We start from the raw sequence: 19,793 nt of genomic DNA, 5'->3' as shown, positions 1-19,793 counted from the left end.
ACAACTCTCTTTCCAAATAAATCACATTTTTATAAGAAGTAATTTTATTGTTCTCACCCAGGTTGGATTGCGAAACCAATTCTTGCATAAATCATCCACAACTGACTGAGAAGTTGCTTAGAGAAGAAAACAAAAAACACCATAAACACTTGCACTAATTGGATTGGTTCTTTTTGTTTGTCAAAGGAACATAAACAAGTAGGTGACATAAAAGGGGTAAAAATGTCATTAACACAATATAGTCTCTCTTTTGAATAACACCTGTCCATTAAAAACAGTTAATGTCCATTAAAATACAGTTAAATGATTTGAAGCTTTGGAAGTAGCTCTGCTCTTATATTGTTATTAGATCTGTTTCAGTGCTTTGATTTGTCCACCACCACCAGTCCACTCCCCCTTCCCCTCTTTTTCATTCATACCCCCAAACAACAACAAAAATAATATGATGAAGAAAAAGAAAAGAGACAAGATAATAATACATGGGATTCAGAATTTCTAACAAATCAATCAATCAATCGACAAAGAAATTCAATCTAATTGGTAAGCCCCTTTGAATCAAAATCTCTCTATCTTTATCTATTTTAGAATTTGATTTTATGTCTTCCTGTCTGTGACCAACATAGAGGAGAATTGATAGAGACAGAAATGGGTTTACCTTAGATCCAGGGTATGTTAATAAAGAGGTTGAACTTTTCTTGTGATTCTTGAGATTTTCTTTTGCTTTTTTGTTGAAGATTAGGTTCTTTTCTTATCATTATTATGTCATCATATCTTTTTAGCTTTAGATTTTGTGTTGACAAAAGTTTGATTTAAGGCTTATTCTCACTAAAGTTGTTTGTAAAAAGTCTTAAGAGGCTGATAATGAAGTGTGTGTTCACATAGTTTAACAACCTTTGCACTTTCAGCTCAAGATTTTGAGTTTGATTATTGAAATTGAGTTTTTGGGGTTGGTTTTAAAGAGGGTTTTGATTTGTTTTTGTAACAGATGTGTGTAGAAGGGATTGGATTAAGATGAATTTAAGTTGTTTTGAAAAGGTTGGAAGCTAAGTACAGCTAAAAGTGGAAAAGGGAAAGTGTGATGGAGGAGATGTCGGCGGCGATGGCAGTGCCATTCAGGTTAGGTAATTTAATATGTGATAGCTCAGTGATAGCAACCCATGTAGGAATCACAAGTCTTAAGTTGATAACGGATACGGCTAGTTTGATATCTGATACTTCTAGAGCAAATCAGCTGTTGCTAGAGTCCTTTGATGGCGGATACGAGAATTGCAGTAATCAAGTTGATTTAATGAGTCTGCGAGGACAAGAAGAGGATAATAGAGGAAGAGGACAGGAAGAATCTTTGCTTAAGATGGTTCCTGAAAGTGAAGGCAGTATGGTCGTGGCTGATTCCATAGTTCAGGAAAGCGAGGAGGATGATAATTTGTCACTTGGTGGCGGTGATCTGGTACATGATAGTTCGTGCTCTCTTTCAGTCACTAGTGATACAAGTAGCTTATGTGGGGATGAGTTTTTAACACTGGAATCTGCTTCTGAGTTAAACAGGACGATTTCTATGGAGATTGACAATTTAGAGGAACCAAGGATTCAGAGGGAAGCCCATAGCGATCTTGTTACAGAAGCCGAAGTTAAAAGACGGGTTGAAGATGATTCTAATTGTATAGGGTCGACATCTTCTCTTCAGGTGGGTCAGGATAGGAGGACTGATGGCCCAGTTAGCCGAAGTGTGTCTGCATTGGGTTCTTTACCTCGTTGGGGTTCCGTCTCTATCTGTGGAAGAAGACCAGAAATGGAAGATGCTTTTTCTGTTGTACCTCAATTTTTCAGTGTTCCTCAAGAGATGTTATTCTGTGACGGTATGGTCAATGGAGCAAACCCAAATTTTTTGAGTCACTCAACTGGTCATTTTTTTGGAGTTTACGATGGACATGGGGGTCCTCAGGTACTCTTGCTGCACCCTTCTTCTTCTTTTTTCTCGGAGTTACTGTTATTTTAACTCTGAAGGTAATTTCTGTTGGAATAAATAGTATTACTATGTTAGGACTTAAGAGGAACAAGAAAAGTAAAACCCCGATAAATCACAAATGGGTGACCCTCAAACATGAATTGAAGTTAGAGTATTTTAGAAACCATTAGACCAAACAGTATTTTAGTTTCTTCATATAGGTAAATTAAATTCTTTCCGTTTTGCTGTTGTTTTGTTTTCTCTATTTTCTTTTTTCTTTCGGGTTCGTCAGCTTAACAGAATCACTTGTTTTATCTTTCTGAAGGTTGCCGATTACTGCCGTGATCGTTTTCATTTAGCTTTAGTTGAGGAACTTGAAACCGTAAAACAAGAATTTTGCAATGGAGTAGAAATCAAGACTGATTGGCAGATGAAATGGGAGAAAGCTATCACCAATTGCTTTAGGAAAGTCGATGCTGAGATTGGGGCTACCCCAAGTAGTGGGGAAGGTAGTTCAGAACCTATTGCTCCAGATACTGTTGGGTCTACTGCTGTGGTTGCGATGGTTTTTTCATCTCATCTTATAGTTTCAAACTGCGGTGATTCAAGAGCAGTGCTCTGTCGTGGCAAAGAAGCAATGGCGTTGTCAGATGATCACAAAGTAAGAATCTTCATCTTGTAGATTAATGATTAAATGTCCGCTAGGTAGTCAACTTGCCAAGCCATGCCTGCTAGGTAGTCAACTAGGCAATGGCTTGGCCACATCATTAAAGTGCTAACCCAACACAACAGGGTTCTAATTATTTCTAGTTTACAGGGGACAACAACATTTGGTTGGTCAGATTTGGGTCTTTGTGATCTTCTTAGGGAAATATGGTAACAGTAGCTATTGTAATATGGGAAAATGATTGCGTTGGTCTTTTTTTGTCCCAGCCGAATAGAGAGGATGAATATGCAAGAATCGAAGCAGCTGGAGGGAAGGTCATAAATTGGAATGGATCTAGAGTTTTTGGTGTTTTGGCAATGTCGAGGTCCATTGGTATGCCTCATGTTTTCTCTTTACTTTTTTGTGTTTTACTTTTGAGCATTTATATTTGCTGCTACTACCGGAAACAAAAGCGACCATTTTGAATGTCACATCTATACACAGTTCTTTTTTCTTTGATGATAGAACTGAAATAAGCTGCAATCTGTTTCGATTTATCCATAAAATGTTCAACAACAGGAATATTAAGACCTGATTTGTCCTTTTTGAGCGTCTGACTGATTATACTAGATTAAGAAAATAGATCTTCATAGTTTTTAGCTCCTACTTATGTGGCTTCTAGTTCAGTTGGCTGCCGTAGTGTGTTATCTTGAACATGTGCTTGCAATAAGTGTAACTGGCTTAATGAACTTTTGGTTCCTGTTAAGTTCAATAACCACAATCAACTTGTTGCAACCCTTATTTCTCATCCCCAATACCCTTAATTGAAGGATAACCATGTCCAGCAATGCTTGTTTGAAAAACTTGGTTCAACCTTCCTGGTAGTTCATTAAGTTAACGGAAATGGCCATACAAACACCTTTTCACCTCATTTACTCCTCTCGTAATTCTAGTTCAGCCTTTATGTTTGTGTTTATAATTTTTCCTGTTCTGTCTGTCAGGTGATAAGTATCTAAAGCCATCAGTCATTCCTGATCCAGAAGTCATGTTTGTTCCTCGAAAGAAAGAAGACGGGTGTCTTATTCTAGCAAGTGATGGGTTATGGGATGTCATGACCAATGAAGAAGCATGTGAAGCAGCACGAAAACGAATATTTGCTTGGCACAAGAAGAATGGGACGACTGATTCACCTTGCGAAGAAAGAGGTGATGGTGGAATTGATCTTGCCGCTCAAGCAGCAGCAGAGTACCTGTCGAAGCTCGCTATCCAAAAGGGAAGTAAAGACAATATTACTGTGGTTGTCGTGGACCTGAAACCACATAGAAAGTACAAGAGTAAAACCTAACTGTAAGTTAACATATAATTTATATTGACAGTAAGACACATGTAGCCGATTTTCAAACTTACAACTATACAAACTTTTGAAAATTTAGTGTGCTGATAACCAACTTTTTCTGCATTACATTATATTTGGTGTGCACAATTCACTGATTCTATGTAAATATGGAATAAAATCAGATTTTTGCGTAATCTCTTTAACCCATATTGCTAATTTTGTTTGCTTTTGGTCTCCGGCCTATTCGATGCTCTGAGATGCACAAGGTTAACTATTATCAGCAATTATCAGGTTTCCTACTGTTTGACTGTACTTCCGCTCATCATTTGCGCGAGAAGATTTACACCGACGCTAAGTAGCACTCAGTAATTTCTTCAAGATTACCTTACTACATATGGTTTCCAGCTTTTCGTATTTCGTACTCACAGGCTTTATGATCTTCTGAAATTTAGCATGCTTGACACTGACACCCCTAGCTCCCACCACCTTGTGAAGAAATTTTCTGCCATCAATGATTGTCGAAGACAGCCTTCATATCTTCCAAAATAGGCCAACACCAGTGACCTTTATAAGAAATATTACCTCCGAGGAAAACTGATTTTTTTTTTTTTTTTTTGCCTACAAATAGGCGAGATTGGAAAAGTGAAAATATCACTTTTCTTGAAACGGGTTAATTTAGAGTTCAACCTTACTACATTTACACCTAAACTACTTGAGCTCTCAAGGGAAGTTGATGGTTTGAAGTTTGAACTTTGAAGGACTTCAGAGCTTGGTGGCGTACACACTCGTATATATATCTAAAAGAAGAATGAGCAAGGACCAAGGGCATATGCCCCCCGTGGCCTTTGCATCACCACATTGACACCTAAACCAGGTAATGGAAGACAAATAATGCATTTGGGGACCATCCTAATGATTTATGACTGCACCTCTTCACCACCACCTCAAACGGGACCAAATTTCCCATAGTGCTCTCTCTTTGTCCAGGCTTGCAACAGTACACTAAATAATATTTGACTTTGCCGGTTTTTGTTTCAAATTATTTTGGATTTTTTTCTTCTTTTTTTAATTTTAAATTATCTCCCTCCATCATGGAAGAAGAAAAGACGGCTACTGCTACATAAAATCACATTATACAACACAAAATTTTCCCAACCCAAGCAGCATAATGAACTCCAATATTACAAGTTTCACAAATCAGACATGCTAGACACACCAAAATTTTACACTTCTGGAACGGCTCATGTAGTGCGTTTTCAATATTGGGATTGGTAAGGGTTGAAGTAGGGCCCAATATTTGAATCTGTTCGTGAAATTCTCGCTGACAAACCAGAATCAATCTGGACATGTTCTTCAGAAATACAACAACATCGTATTCCATCGATACTAAAAACATAAAATTTAACATCTTTTCCACCGGACATCCGAGGTGGTAGAGCCATCAGAATCTAGCACAGATATTTTATCTGTTCATGACACGATCATCACTCTCCCACATACTCCTTTTGATTAGAGGGAAAGATGTTTTCAAAATCACACTTTTTTAGTCCTAATTTTTCTTGTTAATTATAATTTGATCATTAAATTAATACTTCTTTAGTTTAATTTTATATATCAATCTTGATATACTCATATAATTTTATTGGTCAGGGCACGAACATTACCGGAGTTCCATTGAGAGTGGTCAGATACAGCTAAAGAAGTAACTTTTTCGACTTTTACAGGCAGAAACGTCAGGTTGAGAGCAGAATTTACAAATGACTTCTAAAAGTAGAATAGTTAAATTTTTTAATTGTATTTGAATATACCTCCAAAATAACTTTTCGATATCTATATGAGGAGTTAGATTGTGAACAAATTTTTTGAAATTACACCAACATCCATAAATTGCTTTTTGATTTCTGAAAGCAAACAAATCAGAAGTTAGTTTGGTTACACTATTTTAGAATGACTTTTAGAGATAAAAAAGTTAACTTTTTGTGACAGGATGTTTGGAAGTCGTAACCTCATAAGTCAGTTTGACAATAATTTTTCAGAACGACATCTAGATTTTGGAAGTCGAAATCTTAGGAGTAAGTTTGACAATAATTTTTCAGAACGACATCTAGAAGCAGAAAAGTAACTTTTTGTGAAGCAAAATAGTTGTGCTTCTGATTTCTGCTTCTGGAGAAGAGCACTTCTTCTTCTGGTATCCAAACGCGTTATGAAACAAAATGTTATTAGGCTAAGTCCTATGGTCTTCTAATCTGGCAGTTAGATTAGTAGTCCACGTCAGCTAGGGAAACCTCCTAAGTTCTATGGGAGTGCTAATCTAGCAGCTAGGTTAGCAGTCCACGTCAGCCGGGACCACTTCCCAGCGCTGTTTGGTTCAGCGCTTTAAATTTCAGACGTCAGATCAAATTTTGTGATTTTTGTGATCCGTGTGATTTTTGTGATTTATGTGAGCGCTGAACGGTTCAGCGCTAAGGTCATCTTTGAACACTAAACCATTCAACGCTTCAATCTCGCTGCTAGTTGAACTGCGAGCAAATGGTAGGACAGAGAACTAGCAAGTGCAAGTGTTAACTTTTACACAAAATTGGTTAAAAAGACCAAAATCAACAATTCATGGGTGAAAAGGACACTCAGATTTTGACACTATTTAAATGGACAAAAATGTAAAAATATCCAGAATGTAAACAGTTTCATCCTACCCGTTTTCAAATACTTTTTTTATTTTTAATTTACATCAGTATGCATCGAGTTTCATCTTTGCCATTTTTTAAGTTTTAGTCAGGATGAATCCAGTTTCATCCTTGCTATTTTTTTGGTGTCCATTTCACCCATACTAATTTTTACTCGTCTATTTAAACCATGTTTTAAAAATATTTAGACAAACGACCCATTTTCCGTAACTTTTAAACCACCCTTTTTCTTTGATTTGCAACACTTTTTGGCCAATCTAGCAGGTCAATCTAGCCCATACTACTCCATAGGGGTTAGCCTTACTCCGACTTCTACTCCTGGTATTCGAAGGCGCTATAATGGGAAACCACTTCTACTCACATATACATAAGGGTGCACACGGTACGGTTCGGCTCGGTTCCTGCCCAGGCCGAGTACCTGTACCTCCCTAGGCTCGGTTCCAAAATTTTGGACCGGTACCTGTACCTTGTACCTCGGTTCTGGTACCATTCGGTACACGTACGGTACCAAGTACGGTTCCGGTACCAATCGGTACTTTCTGTCAGAATTCAAAGACAGATTTTCCTGTCATTTTTCCAGACAAATTGAGTACCTGTTTTTCAATATATTAACCAATATCTCAATCAAAGAATAAATTAACAACTAACACGTAACAATAATACTAGCAAACCAAAGTTCCAAACAACCAAAGTCTTGAAAATCTGAAAAAGAAAAAGTACCAGTAGCACACAGACACACACAATAGTCTTAATTCTGAACCACAATGCACTGGTGGTGGCATTATCAAATAGCAGTAGCAACGAAAGAATGATTGGACAGTGGTGGCAAACTGGCAATGACAAATACAAAGTCTTGAGTCTTGATCTTTTATTCCATTCCATGGCAGCATCACTTGTGGTGGCATTGTTGTTGATAGGACCAAGTAACGCTACAAAAACAAGTAATAGCAGTTAGTAACTATTAGTCTATGTCTAATACTGCCAAACATAAGTAAATAGATAGTGCTCTTTAAGTGTATTCTAAGATTCAAATGACTACATGAATCCGAAATTAAACATGTATTCTAAGCATGTTCTCTGATTTCTAGACATACCAAGGAATCAACAGATTCGGGTTTGTGAGTAGAAATCACCAAAACTGATGTTTCAATTTCGAAAAAAACCGATGCTTTAAAACTCCTTCAAATACAATAATCGAAAACAAAAACTTCATAATCAATCAAAAATGAGAAAATCAAGCAAAAATGGAAAAGAACATGTAATAACAATAAGGTTTATACCTGAGGAAATTTTCTTCTTGGAGTCTTCACCACCACCAGAAATAGCAGCAATATGGTAGCTGATGTCGCTGATGATGAATCGACATATTCAGATCGAATTAACCAATACCAAGCAAATATAATCTAATCAAATAACAATAATCTCAACTAAAAACTAAATTAAAGTTAAAAATGAGTTCAATATCTTCTTCTTCCCGTTAATTAAACTAGATACAGGGTTACAAAAAGGGTTTCCTTTTGATTTCTGCTGATATATGAACTTTGATTTTGAGACGGGTTATGATTAATCTTCGATTTGTAAGTGAGAGGTTCGATCTGTGAGGTTCGATCTATGAGAGTGACGCTGTGGTAGAAAATTGAGAGAGAAACAGGTTGTGAAAGAACCGAGAGAGAAGTGAAAGAAGAAGAAGGAAAAAGAAAATGAATCACTCTGTTTCTAACCCTAACTTCATTCATATATATAATAGATATCTACCACCGTTAGATTAGATAGAAATCTAACGATCACAAATGATCGGTACACTCGGTACAGTTCGGCACGGGATATGGGTAGGGCCGAGTACCTGTACCTCCCTAGCCTCGGTTCCTATTTTTTTGGACCGGTACCTGTACCCCCTTCCTCGGTTCGGGACAAAAACAAGTACGGTTCCACCGGTTCCGGGACGGTCCGTCGGTCCGGCTCGGTTACTGTGCACCCTTACATATACATGATTCATACACCTTTTGTTTTTGAATAATCTCCCTCCTCGTTTTGATTAAAGAGAAAGACGTTTTTAAAAAATCACTTTATAGTCCCTAATTTTCCTCTCGTTAATCAATCATTAAATTAATAATTCTTTAATTGAAGTCTCGATCTTGTCTGTCTCTCATTCCCTGTCTGCATTTAGTGCATCCTCATTTCACACTCTACCTCACATTTCCTCTGTAAAATTCTTTTCTTGTCTCTTCAGTCTCACTTTCCCATCTTTTCATCAGAGACACGGACACAAGAAAAAAAACAAAACCCTAACCCTAATTTATTCAAAAAAACTCACGGTACTCGAAGAACGGAGACAAATTGGAGATTTTTCTCACACCCTTCGAGTAAGTTGCTGGTTTTTCCTAGATCTGTTTCAGTTTCAAGCTTCATTTTGGTCAATTTCTCGTTGAATGCATGTCATTTCTGGAAATGGGGTTTTGACAAATTTTGAGATTGACTTTGAGGAGTTCTTCTTTGTTGATGTAGGGATGTGTTGTTTGAGTAATGCTGAGAAGAAGATTGATATTTCCGAGGAGATTTGGGGATTTTTGCCGGTTGAGGGGAAGATTGTTGGCAGTTACAGTTGCCGGGGGCACTCACCGGAGTTGAGTCAGTGAGTGATTTTAGGTTGGTGAAGCAAAAGAATGGTTTGGAGGAATTGAACATTACTTGTTTGTTTGTTTGTTTGTTGCTGAAACAGTGGTGGTGGAAACTAAGTTTGTGAGAAATGGGGGCTGACAAAAACAGTTCAAAGAGTGGTGGTGGTGGATATGTCGGTGGGTTTCTTCAGTTGTTTGATTGGAACGGTAAGTCGCGGAAGAAGCTACTTGCAAAGTCACAAGGTAAACGATCTTCTATTGATTTTGTTACTTGTAGTTTAAATGTACTAATTGTGGTTGGGTTTCAATTTGTGTTGCTTGGTTGATTTGTTTTCTCTCTTGTGTCAAATTTTTCGCAGAGGGAGCAAAACAAGGGAAGAGAAATGTTGCGAATTTGCCAACATCAAGGTTTCGCCTGGTAAGTTGTTGCATTAGTACTATTAGAATGCATTGCATTATACTGGATGACACACATATTCTGCAATTTTAGGAATTTCAGCTTGTTAAAATAACTGCATTAATCTGCATTCGTATTTTGTGTCAAAATTATTCTATCCGGTTGTCTTGTCATTGTTCTTTGGTGTATGTTGAGTTTTTTGGATGAGAATTTTGGGGTTTATTCTGTTTTGTGCATTTTTAGATGGACGAGGACGAAAATGGGGCTTCAAGTATTAGAGGAAGTAGTGATTATAGCTGTGCCTCTTCAGCGACTGATGAGGATGGAAATGTGACCTAGGCACCTGGGGTGGCAGCGAGGCTTATGGGATTGGATTCTTTGCCAACTTCTAGTGCTGCAGAACCTTATGCAACCCCTTTTTGTGACACCCGTTCTCTAGGAGAGTCTCCCAGCTACAGGGAAACTGAATATTATAGTGGAAATCGGCAGACAATGAATTCTGAATATCAACCTACTATATCGGGTGATCCTGGTAGATATGCTGTAGAATCAAGGCTTCAGAGATTGCATCGTCGGCCAATTGAGAGGTTCCAAACTGAAACACTGCCCCCTAAACTAGCTAAATCGATTCCGATTACCCATAATAAGCATTTATCTCCGATCAAAAACCCCGAGTTCATCTCGTCTAAGAATGTTGCCCACATAATGGAAGCAGCTGCCAAGATTATAGAACCAGGGCGTCAACCAAGTGTAAAAGGAAGAGGGGTTTCAGTTGGATCTTCATCAGGTCCCTTGAAAGTCAGGGATTCGAAAGAGAAAATGGAAGCTGCACAGAGACCCCGCAGGTTGAATGGAGCATCTCACAAGTCGGTGGAGTCCAATGCCACTAAGTTTCTTAAAGGACAGTCTATGAACAAGAGCTGGAATGGATCAGAAGAACCCAACAGGTTCAGGGCGTCATCGGAGTCAGACGGAAGTTATTCTGTTGGTTCAAGGAATAAAGGGAAATCTGTTTCTCTTGCAGTCCAAGCGAAAGTCAATATTCAGCAAAGAGAAAGTTTTGGTAGTGGGAATAGGAGTAAGAGTTTAAATGGCCCGAAGGAATCCCAGGACGTAAAGTCAAACCAGTTGCAGAGAAGCCGCTCGAGTGTTCATCTACTGTGCTTAGACAAAATAACCAGAAACAAAATTCCGCAGTGACTAGAGACAAATTACCTTCCAAACCTACTTCTAATTTGCAAGGCAGAAGAATTATTTCAGTAGATGGCCGCAATAGATCTATAACTAAAGTAGCAGCACAATCTAAAGTTGGTTCCAAGAAAAGTGGTGCTGAGTTGACAGAAATGGAAAAGGAAACCTCATTGTCGGAAACAATGAATTTACCGAGAAAGAAGCGGTATATGGATAGCCACTTTGAGAGACGTGCTGGTGTCGTCCATAATGTTTTAGCCGCAAAAGATGAAAGGCCAGTTCAACGTGGTATGCCAGATAGCAGAACGAAGGGGATGGATGTTATATCCTTTACATTTACCTCCCCCATGATAAAGTCCACGCCTGAATCTCAAACATATAGTCCTATTGTGGATAAAGCAAAGAGCTATGCCCTAGACTCTTACGATGATAAATGTAACACCAGCAGTTCAAAATTATCAAATATGGGTTTAGATGTGATAGGTGGAGACTCTTTAAGTGTTCTTTTGGAAAGGAAGCTTATGGAGTTAACCTATGGAGTTGAATCTTCGTCAACTTCTACATCTATTCTCGAAGATTTGGTCTCTGCTCTTAGTGCAGCTGAAACAACACCAAGAGAATGTGATAAGAGGTCCCACCTTGGAATGCAAATGGGTACATTGCATATGAATGATTCACTCAACAAGGTATTTGCAAGTTCATATTGTTTTTTGTACAGCCTCTGGTTTCCTCTCGGTTTCAAATATGCAGTTACCAATTTTTGCTAGGAAAGATCTCAAACAAGCAGTTTCTTAATAATTACAGTTTTCATTTCAGGGAGTGGAAGAGATGGACACGGTTAGCAGCCACAGTAGGAAAGGTAGAAATGAACTTGAATGTCAACATCCCAGTCCAATGTTGATTCTTGATCCCACATTTTCTTATGATAGTTCCAACTCTTCAGATGTCATGGAGAATAACAATGCCAGCGGTAAAACACAAATCACTTGTTCTGTTTCTTGTTCATGGTTCACTATTCTCACTGTGATTTATGTTTCTCATTTTTCACATCTACCACCTATTTCAGGCTGCAAGCAATCCTCATTTATTCAAACCCAACAAGCAGTTGATTCTATGAGGTTCCCTTTGGCAGAAGACGACGCAGAATTATCCGATTCTGCTTCTTCCACATTCATGTTAGCAACTGGCAACAAGAAGGTTGTAAATCTCATCATGGGAGACCAACAAAAATCTAATAAGCAGGAAGAGCTAGGTTACATACAGGAGATTATATGCAATGCAGAACTGGTGTTTAAGGATTTCATGTTGGGTCAGACTAGTGAGATTATAAAGCGTGGTCTCTTTGAGCAGTTAGAAATTCAAATCACATGTTCTATTACAGATATGAATGAGAAGAACTCTACACGAAGAAGGATGGTGTTGTTTGATTGTGTGAAGGAATCTCTGGATCTGAGATGCAAACGGTTAACAAGTGGGGGTTCGATGATGTGGAAAAAAGGTGCGACAATGTTCTTAAACAAAGAATGGTTAGTAGAGGATATCTACAAGGAAATTACAGGATGGGAAAGTATGATAGATTGGATGATGGATGAACTTGTTGATAAAGATATGAGTACTCAATACGGGAAATGGCTTAATTATGAAACCCAAGAATTTGAAGTTGGAGTAGAGGTTGAGAACTCCATTGTAAGTTCTTTGATCGACGAAATTGTAGCTGATATATTGTTGTTTTGAGGTAGTTTTGTTTATTCTTCCACTGTGTAAGGTATTTTTCGACGATGAATAGTCTTTTTCATGAGTTAGAAATTCTTGTGAATGCGAAAGCTTATCATAATTTTACGAAGCTGGGGGACGACTGATCTTCATATATTGAAACAGTTACAATCATCACCCAATGGTTTTACCACCGTAAATTATAGTGATATCACATATTTTCTAAGCGAAACTATAAAACGATTGGTTTAGATTTTCAACAAATTGAAGACTAGTTCTTCAGAACTACAGATGACTCTTTGAAGTCATGGTAGCCAGCCGCCTGTATCACACCACATTTTAAAGTTTAAGGTTGGTTTCCTAAAGTCAGTCAAATAATAATAAGAAAAGATGATTATTGCCTTTTGGATTTTTAATTATAACTCGATCTATTTTACTTGAACACACAATGTACCTAGTACTGCCTACCTACTTCCAAATATCTTCTTGACCTTGCCAGAGATCATCTCCACTTTTTTTCTTCCAGCAAAACAATGTGCAGTCTAGAGAAGAATGGTAACATTTTCATCCTGACCTTAACTGGCGATGACGAACACCGGCTACATCCAACGTTAATCGAATCAATCCAAACCGCTCTTAAACAAGTTCGCAAAGAAGCAAAGCCTGGCTCAGTTTTGATCACAACAGCACAAGGAAAATTCTTCTCAAACGGCGAGGATCTCAAGTACGCTGCAGCTGCCGGTTCTGCCACTGGGACGTACGATCGGATTCGCGAGATGTCAGATAGTTTCAAATTTGTCGTTGCTGATCTTCTGTCGCTTCCGATGCCCACCGTAGCTGCTGTTTCTGGTCATGCTGCCGCAGCTGGATTCATCCTTGCACTGAGCCATGACTATGTATTGATGAGGAAAGACAAAGGGATTTTGTATATGAGTGAGTTGAATATTGGGCTAACTTTATCTGATTATTTCATGGCTTTGTTGAAATCAAAGATTCCGTCTTCGAGTGTTCGCAGGCATGTTTTGCTCCAGTGTGTGAAAATTAAGGCAGATAAGGCTGTGGAAATGGGGATTATTGATTTTGCTTATGATACTGCCGAGGAATCACAAGAAGCTGCTTTGAAATTGGCAGTGAAGTTGGGTTTTAACAAATGGAATGGTGGAGTTTATGCTGATATTAGGATGAATTCAATTCCTGAAATTTTGGGTTTGTTGCCAATTTCAAATCGGTTGTACCAGCCAAGTCTAAGCTTTGAAAACCAAATCTCTTTCCCTGCAACTACAGTCATTAGCAAGGCTCCGATACCAATTCCGACCGGTTTAGAAGTGTGTTAGCAGTTTGGTTTTTTCTGTTTGGTCTACTTTTAGGCAAAAAAAAAAAAGTGAAAGTATCACTTTTCCTGAATCCGAGATAGCATTATGTATATGGAACAGTGGAACAAGACCTATCTGTATTGTATGGCCACACTAATGTTATTCGAAAACATCAACAGGCGTGGTTTTAATGGAAAACTTAAATTTATGATCTTCAAGGTTGTATAAAAACATACATTTCTAAAAGAATTCAAATCGAAATACAACAATGATGAATGGATTTCTCTCTCTCTGGTTGCAATGTTCTCGCCCCCAAAAGAAGATATGTACTTTAGTTTTTCCCTAGGAATATCTTTTCGCTGATTTCTCTTGGTTATCAACCCTTCCTCCGTAAATGCAAGATAATACTCTCCTCTACCGACATCTAAATGAGAGTAAAAAGGTATGTACAGTAAAACACAAACTGGTATATAAATTTGTTTAAAGGTTCATTAAGATTTGAGAAGTATTTACCAGATAGGCATTCCAAAAGTGGCTAATGGGGATCCGGCATCCGCAAAGTAAGATGCGAGATTGACATCCTTATCTTCGTACTTTTTAATGAAAGCATGTTCCTGTGGCGAACATGAAAATAAAAATGATCAGATCAGTAGTACGGTTACTAGAGTGGAAATATCAAAATTATGGTTCATGATCGATACCTATAACAAGTAAAAACTAAAAAGAGAAAGTACTGCTGGGTACAAAAATCTACAACTGTCTGAAAGTGATAACCATTTATCAGCCAGGTTACTGGATTCATCTTGATATTATTTTGTAATCAAATTTGCGGGTGCAAGAAAAGTTATTTACAATCAACGGCAGAAACCAACTATAATGCATTGCAGGCTTACCATTAGTTCATCTGCTGCCAGTCTATCTTTTGGGTCTTTCTGCAGGCTGGAGGAAGTTCATAGTTAGTACAGAGAATAATCGTATAATGTGGAAGACTTTAGCAACTCCTGATGAGTTAACTTGTCAAGACAAACCCACATAGTTTTGAATGTGCAAGGAACTGTGAAACATTCAGTACTCAAAATATTCTAGCAAAAGGGCCAGATGGCTAGGTAATGAAGAAATTTAACTTCAAAGTTAAAGGTTTTTGGTCTTTACCATGCTGAGATAAATGAGCAGAATTCGGGAGAGAATTGTTCAGGAGGTGCGTAAGGAAGTTCTCGATCAACAATTGCTTCCATGAGCTCATAACAATTGTCCCATCCTTCCTCTTTTGCAGATGGTGAATATGGAAATTGACCTGTGGCACATTCCAATATAACTAGCCCCAAGCTCCAGATATCACTTTTGTAGCCATATGCGCTTCCAGTGATTCTCTCGGGCTATAAACAAGAGTTTGTATGAATCACTCACATGCATATGAAAATGGGAATTATTAGAAATGGTAAAAGCAAGTTTACTCACAGACATATAGTTGTAAGTCCCAACAAAGGTATTCCTCTCAGCAGAAGTGGTCGCTAGTATAGCACTCACACCAAAATCTGTTATCTTGACTTCTCCTCTATGATTAATCAACAGATTAGACGGCTTCATGTCCCTGTGGATTATGTGTTTATCATGGTGGAGATACAACAATCCCTTGAGCACCTACACGAAGCAAAACAGAAATAGCAGGCGTACTTATCATTTCCAATAATCCTATAGCCAAACAGTGAAAAATATTTTTATTTTTGTGACATAATACTTGCCTGCTTACAAATGGCAGCAAGATACGGCTCTGGAATCGATATGACTTTCTTCAAAAAATCAGATAGAGATCCACCGTCCATGTACTCCAAAACTATAGAAATAACACCATTTTCATAGAACGATTGGTAACATATAGCAACATTGGTGCATTGTGCTGACTGATTGATTTTCAATTCTTGCGCTATTTGTTTAACTAGTGTCTCTTGAAAATTTACTTGGATAGCCTGCAAACACATGCCTATGTTAACAACCCAAAGCTACTTAACTACAATCTTGAACCGACATGCGGATCTACTACTAAAAGACTCATATAAATGCCACAAGCAATTCTCAAATGCAAAATTAAGAACACGAAACAATGAGATCATGATTAGTAGTACTAGTGAAACAACATTTCAGTTGAGTGTCATTACCTTCAATGCGAAAAATTGACCAGTCCATTTATGACGAATGAGCTGAACAATCCCACTACTTCCCTTTCCAATGACTTTAATTATGTCAATATCAGCTAAGCTCAACTGTTGATTATCTGAAGGCTTTATTGGAGGTGCCTGAAACAAACAAACTAGATCACTTCACTGACACAACAACACTAACATTGCAATCACCCAAATTAGCTTCAAAATCATACATTTCCCCATTTGCAGGTTAAGCCTAAAACCTAATTTTGTGAATTTTGATAAAATTTAGCTAAATTAAGGAGTAGTTGACTTGACTGACTTACAGCTTCAGCTTCATTCTGCTGAACAATCCTTACTCCATCTTTATTAACAAGCAAATCACCTTCTTTAAATGTCCCACTCTGAGTCCTTTCAAAATTTCCACCACCACCACCAAAAAAATCAAACAAAATCCACAAAAAAAAATCATCAAAAAAACAGATCAGAAAGAAATTCTTACAAGAATTTGGCGAATGAAACATCATCAGAACGTGGTACAGATAGTTGAAGCTTTGGAGCAAAATTCTTCTTCTTCGCCTTAACTTTAGTATCTTCCATTATTATTTTCTTCTGGGTAGTAAATTTTTTGATGTAGTTAGTTGAAGCAAGTAGTTTTTAATAGTTGTTGGTGGTTCAAAGTTGTCAACAACGACCGAGAAGAAGAAGCTCCACTAACATTTCGTTTGTCGGTTAAGTGGGTACAAAAGCAGTCGCAAACGCACAGTTGTTGTTTAGGTGTAATGTGTGTATACATTACTCTATTTGTTCGTCCGTTTGATGTTTGCAGATTCTGTTAATGATCACGGTCACTTTGAAAATCGGGTCATGGGTGATGTACACCCACTCAGATAAATATAGTTATCTTTTTCCTTGGTTCCAGTTTTCTTTTTAGAGTTGGTTTCCTGGCATGGATATTGGACAAGTTTATTTTTCCTGGTCCCAGTAGTACAGGATAAAGGGTGGGCATGGCGGGTATGGAATGGTTTTCATTTCATTTGCATCCAATCTAACTCATTTGGTCAAGCGCTATGGTGAGCAATTTCGTTTCGTTATAGTTTAATTGTAACGAAATCTAACTACTATAATCTTTTGTGCAGCTTAAATGCAGGAATATCTCAAAGTTGATCATATCTGATGAGTTTCCATGTGCTTTTTAATATTCAACTGATATTTGGTATCCATTTACGGTTTCACTGTTTTACAGTTATATTTCTATTTTTCACTCTTCTTATTTATTCACCTTTTTTTTTACTACATGGATACTTAGTATCCGCTGAGCACTATTTACATGAAAACTGAGTTTTGCGTAATATATATTGCTAAGGGATGGCATAGCGCCATAGTGAGGTTGGGTTTAGACCCATTTCACTTAGCTTTAAATAAGCTATAGCTAAAGGAAATGATCACCATAGTGCTTGGCCTTAAGGTTTTCAAATTTGGCATCCGCATCCAATCTAAAGGATTGGATGCGGATAATCCAATATTTGTTTTGTGATTATTTTATGGTTTAAATTTTAAAATGGTTATTAAACGAACATGTATGTCACCGGCAGTAGATGAGAAATCACTAACAAGAGCTCTATCTTCTTTTGAAAATGTTAGAGAAGGTAAATAAATGAAGTTATTTGCTCATTCACATAAGTGATTGAGAAAACGTTTGTCTCAGTGAACTTTATCAACATTTTAATGCAAAAAAAGAGACACAACATATATCTCAAACCTTTACTACAGTCAATTGTATTTAGGATTCCAGATAAAAGTACTAATTTTGGGCATTCAACTAACCTGCCATAACTTGGTCAAGAATTTCCTCATGTTTAGACTAAAAGAAACCTCTGCTCTAAGCATAATACATAAGTAATAATGCATCTCCTGGTTATTATTGACAGTGGGACTAGATAACGTTTTTAATGTCTTTTTGGCTACTCTTTGAATCATGGATGTCAATCTAAAGGGTCCTGATGTCGAACGAATTTTCATGGTTGCATCTGGGCCCTATTCCTAATCTGTTGAATTTCAAAAATCTCATCCGCATTCTGCTCATTAGCGAATGGTCCAAGCATCCACCCATGGGCCAGGTTGAATAAGTGGATTCCAAGCTAAATGCTCACTCGGAGGGAAACGATCCATAAGATGATTGGAGAATCCCAAATCACCAATACCTCGACGAAGGTACCTTGCCCCCAGACGTAAATGAAGCAAGGAAACTCATGTCTAAGGCGCCCACATATGAGCTCCGTAATGGGATATTGTATAAAAAGTCATTTCTTGGACCTTAATGCGATGCCTCTCAAGAACCGAAGGTAAAAGGATACTTAACGACATACATAGTGGAGAAGCTGGCAACCATGGCGGAATAAGGTCACTAGCAATCAAAGAAAAAAATGCAAGGATACTACTGGGCGCTCATGGACGAGGATTCGAACAACATGGCTAAGCGATGTGAAAAATGCCAACGCTTCGCCAAGAAGATTAGAATCCCGGAAACAGAGCTTAATTCGGTTATCATCCCTTGGCCATTTGTCAAATGGGGGAGTCGATATAGTGGGATCCTTAATAGAAGGAACATTGAAAAGGAAGTACCTCATCGTAGCTACTGACTACTTCACTAAATGAGTAGAAGCTAAACCTTTGGCAAGAATTAGAGACCGCGATATCTTCAAAAATTTTTTTCGAACAAATCATATGCAGGTTCGGGATACCAGCTGCCATAGTTTCAGATAATGCAAGCAGTTACAAGGGAAGAATATCGACATGGTGTTCGAAACCTTCAATATTTAAAAGAACAAGTCAACTCTAATCTATCCAAAAAGCAACGGGCAAGCGGAGGCAACAAACAAAACCATAACAACGAACTTAAAAAGGAAGTTGGGTGCGCACAAAAAGAGATGGTGCGAACAGCTACACAACGTCCAATGGGCTTACCGAACAACGAGGAGATCAGCTGCGGGAGAAACTCCATTCTTGCTAACCTACAGAGCCGAAGCAGTCATCCTAATGAAGATCATGCTTCCAAGAACGAATACGGAGGCATGGGATAAAAACCTAACAACGGACCTGATGCTAGAGAAGCTGGACGACCTTGAAGAAAGAAGGGAGGTAGCTTTGCAACGAATGGTGAACTACCAGCGAAGGTTAGCTCGAGAATACAACAAAAAGGTCATCCTTCGAAACTTTGTAGTCTAAGAATATGTGCTACGAAAAATACCGCCTTACCAAAGGAAGAAGGAATGGGGCAAGCTCGCTTAACATTGTATGGACCCTACATCATACACGATATTGCTGGAAAAGGATCCTACCATTTGAGAATAGTGAAATGAGAAGTGATACAACACCCTTGGAATGTGATGTACATAAAAGAGTTATACCCGTGAAACAACGGAGACAACTCAGGACAATAAGGATAAGGGCGGTAACCTACCATGTTCTATACCGGGAAAAAAGGTATTACAAACCTTACTAATCAATGAAGAAGCTTTAATAATTAAACTTAACTTTGTTATGTGTAACACCCCCAATTGATACATCAGGTTAGAATAGACACCCTCCGTCAGAAGTGACGATGCGGCAGGGAAAGGCATAACTACGCATACAACGACTCCTTCCATGAGGCATAAGAAAATATAAGATATCCACCATAGAGATACCCTGTCGAAGTGAAGCATCCTTCACGCTGAACGCGTAGGGTTACAGGAAAATTATTACCCACATAAGGACCCTCGCCACCATGGTACCTTCTGGCCAAAGGATACCCGGGTAGGGTGATG

The 19,793-nt window shown here is 38.1% G+C and overlaps 3 protein-coding genes and 1 pseudogene across 3 annotated transcripts; 3 read left to right on the top strand and 1 right to left on the bottom strand.

Moving 5' to 3' along the window:
• The first annotated feature begins 285 nt into the window (after positions 1 to 285).
• LOC113350451 (protein phosphatase 2C 77-like) lies at positions 286 to 4,121 on the top strand. Its single transcript, XM_026594585.1, has 5 exons — positions 286 to 540; positions 986 to 1,942; positions 2,271 to 2,606; positions 2,879 to 2,984; positions 3,593 to 4,121. Exons 2-5 carry the CDS (start codon positions 1,079 to 1,081, stop codon positions 3,934 to 3,936), a joined length of 1,650 nt encoding a protein of 549 aa, XP_026450370.1. The 5' UTR covers positions 286 to 540; positions 986 to 1,078; the 3' UTR covers positions 3,937 to 4,121.
• Positions 4,122 to 8,829: 4,708 nt separating this feature from the next.
• LOC113350450 lies at positions 8,830 to 12,569 on the top strand (annotated as a pseudogene).
• A 439-nt stretch (positions 12,570 to 13,008) lies between these two features.
• LOC113350448 (enoyl-CoA delta isomerase 2, peroxisomal-like) lies at positions 13,009 to 13,891 on the top strand. Its single transcript, XM_026594584.1, has one exon. It carries the CDS (start codon positions 13,064 to 13,066, stop codon positions 13,862 to 13,864), a length of 801 nt encoding a protein of 266 aa, XP_026450369.1. The 5' UTR covers positions 13,009 to 13,063; the 3' UTR covers positions 13,865 to 13,891.
• A 75-nt stretch (positions 13,892 to 13,966) lies between these two features.
• On the bottom strand, positions 13,967 to 16,651 carry LOC113350447 (mitogen-activated protein kinase kinase 2-like). The gene is made up of 9 exons (XM_026594583.1): positions 16,487 to 16,651; positions 16,311 to 16,395; positions 16,000 to 16,137; positions 15,586 to 15,810; positions 15,302 to 15,484; positions 14,996 to 15,219; positions 14,737 to 14,782; positions 14,357 to 14,457; positions 13,967 to 14,267 (listed from the first exon to the last, which is right to left on the bottom strand). Coding segments are annotated over exons 1-9 (1,101 nt in total). The 5' UTR covers positions 16,585 to 16,651; the 3' UTR covers positions 13,967 to 14,266.
• Positions 16,652 to 19,793: the final 3,142 nt, after the last annotated feature.

This window comes from Papaver somniferum, chromosome 2, assembly GCF_003573695.1.
Source record: "Papaver somniferum cultivar HN1 chromosome 2, ASM357369v1, whole genome shotgun sequence".
Taxonomy (NCBI): domain Eukaryota; kingdom Viridiplantae; phylum Streptophyta; class Magnoliopsida; order Ranunculales; family Papaveraceae; genus Papaver; species Papaver somniferum.
The sequence above is the reverse complement of the archived record's forward strand: the minus strand, read 5'-3'. Positions and strand labels throughout refer to the sequence as shown.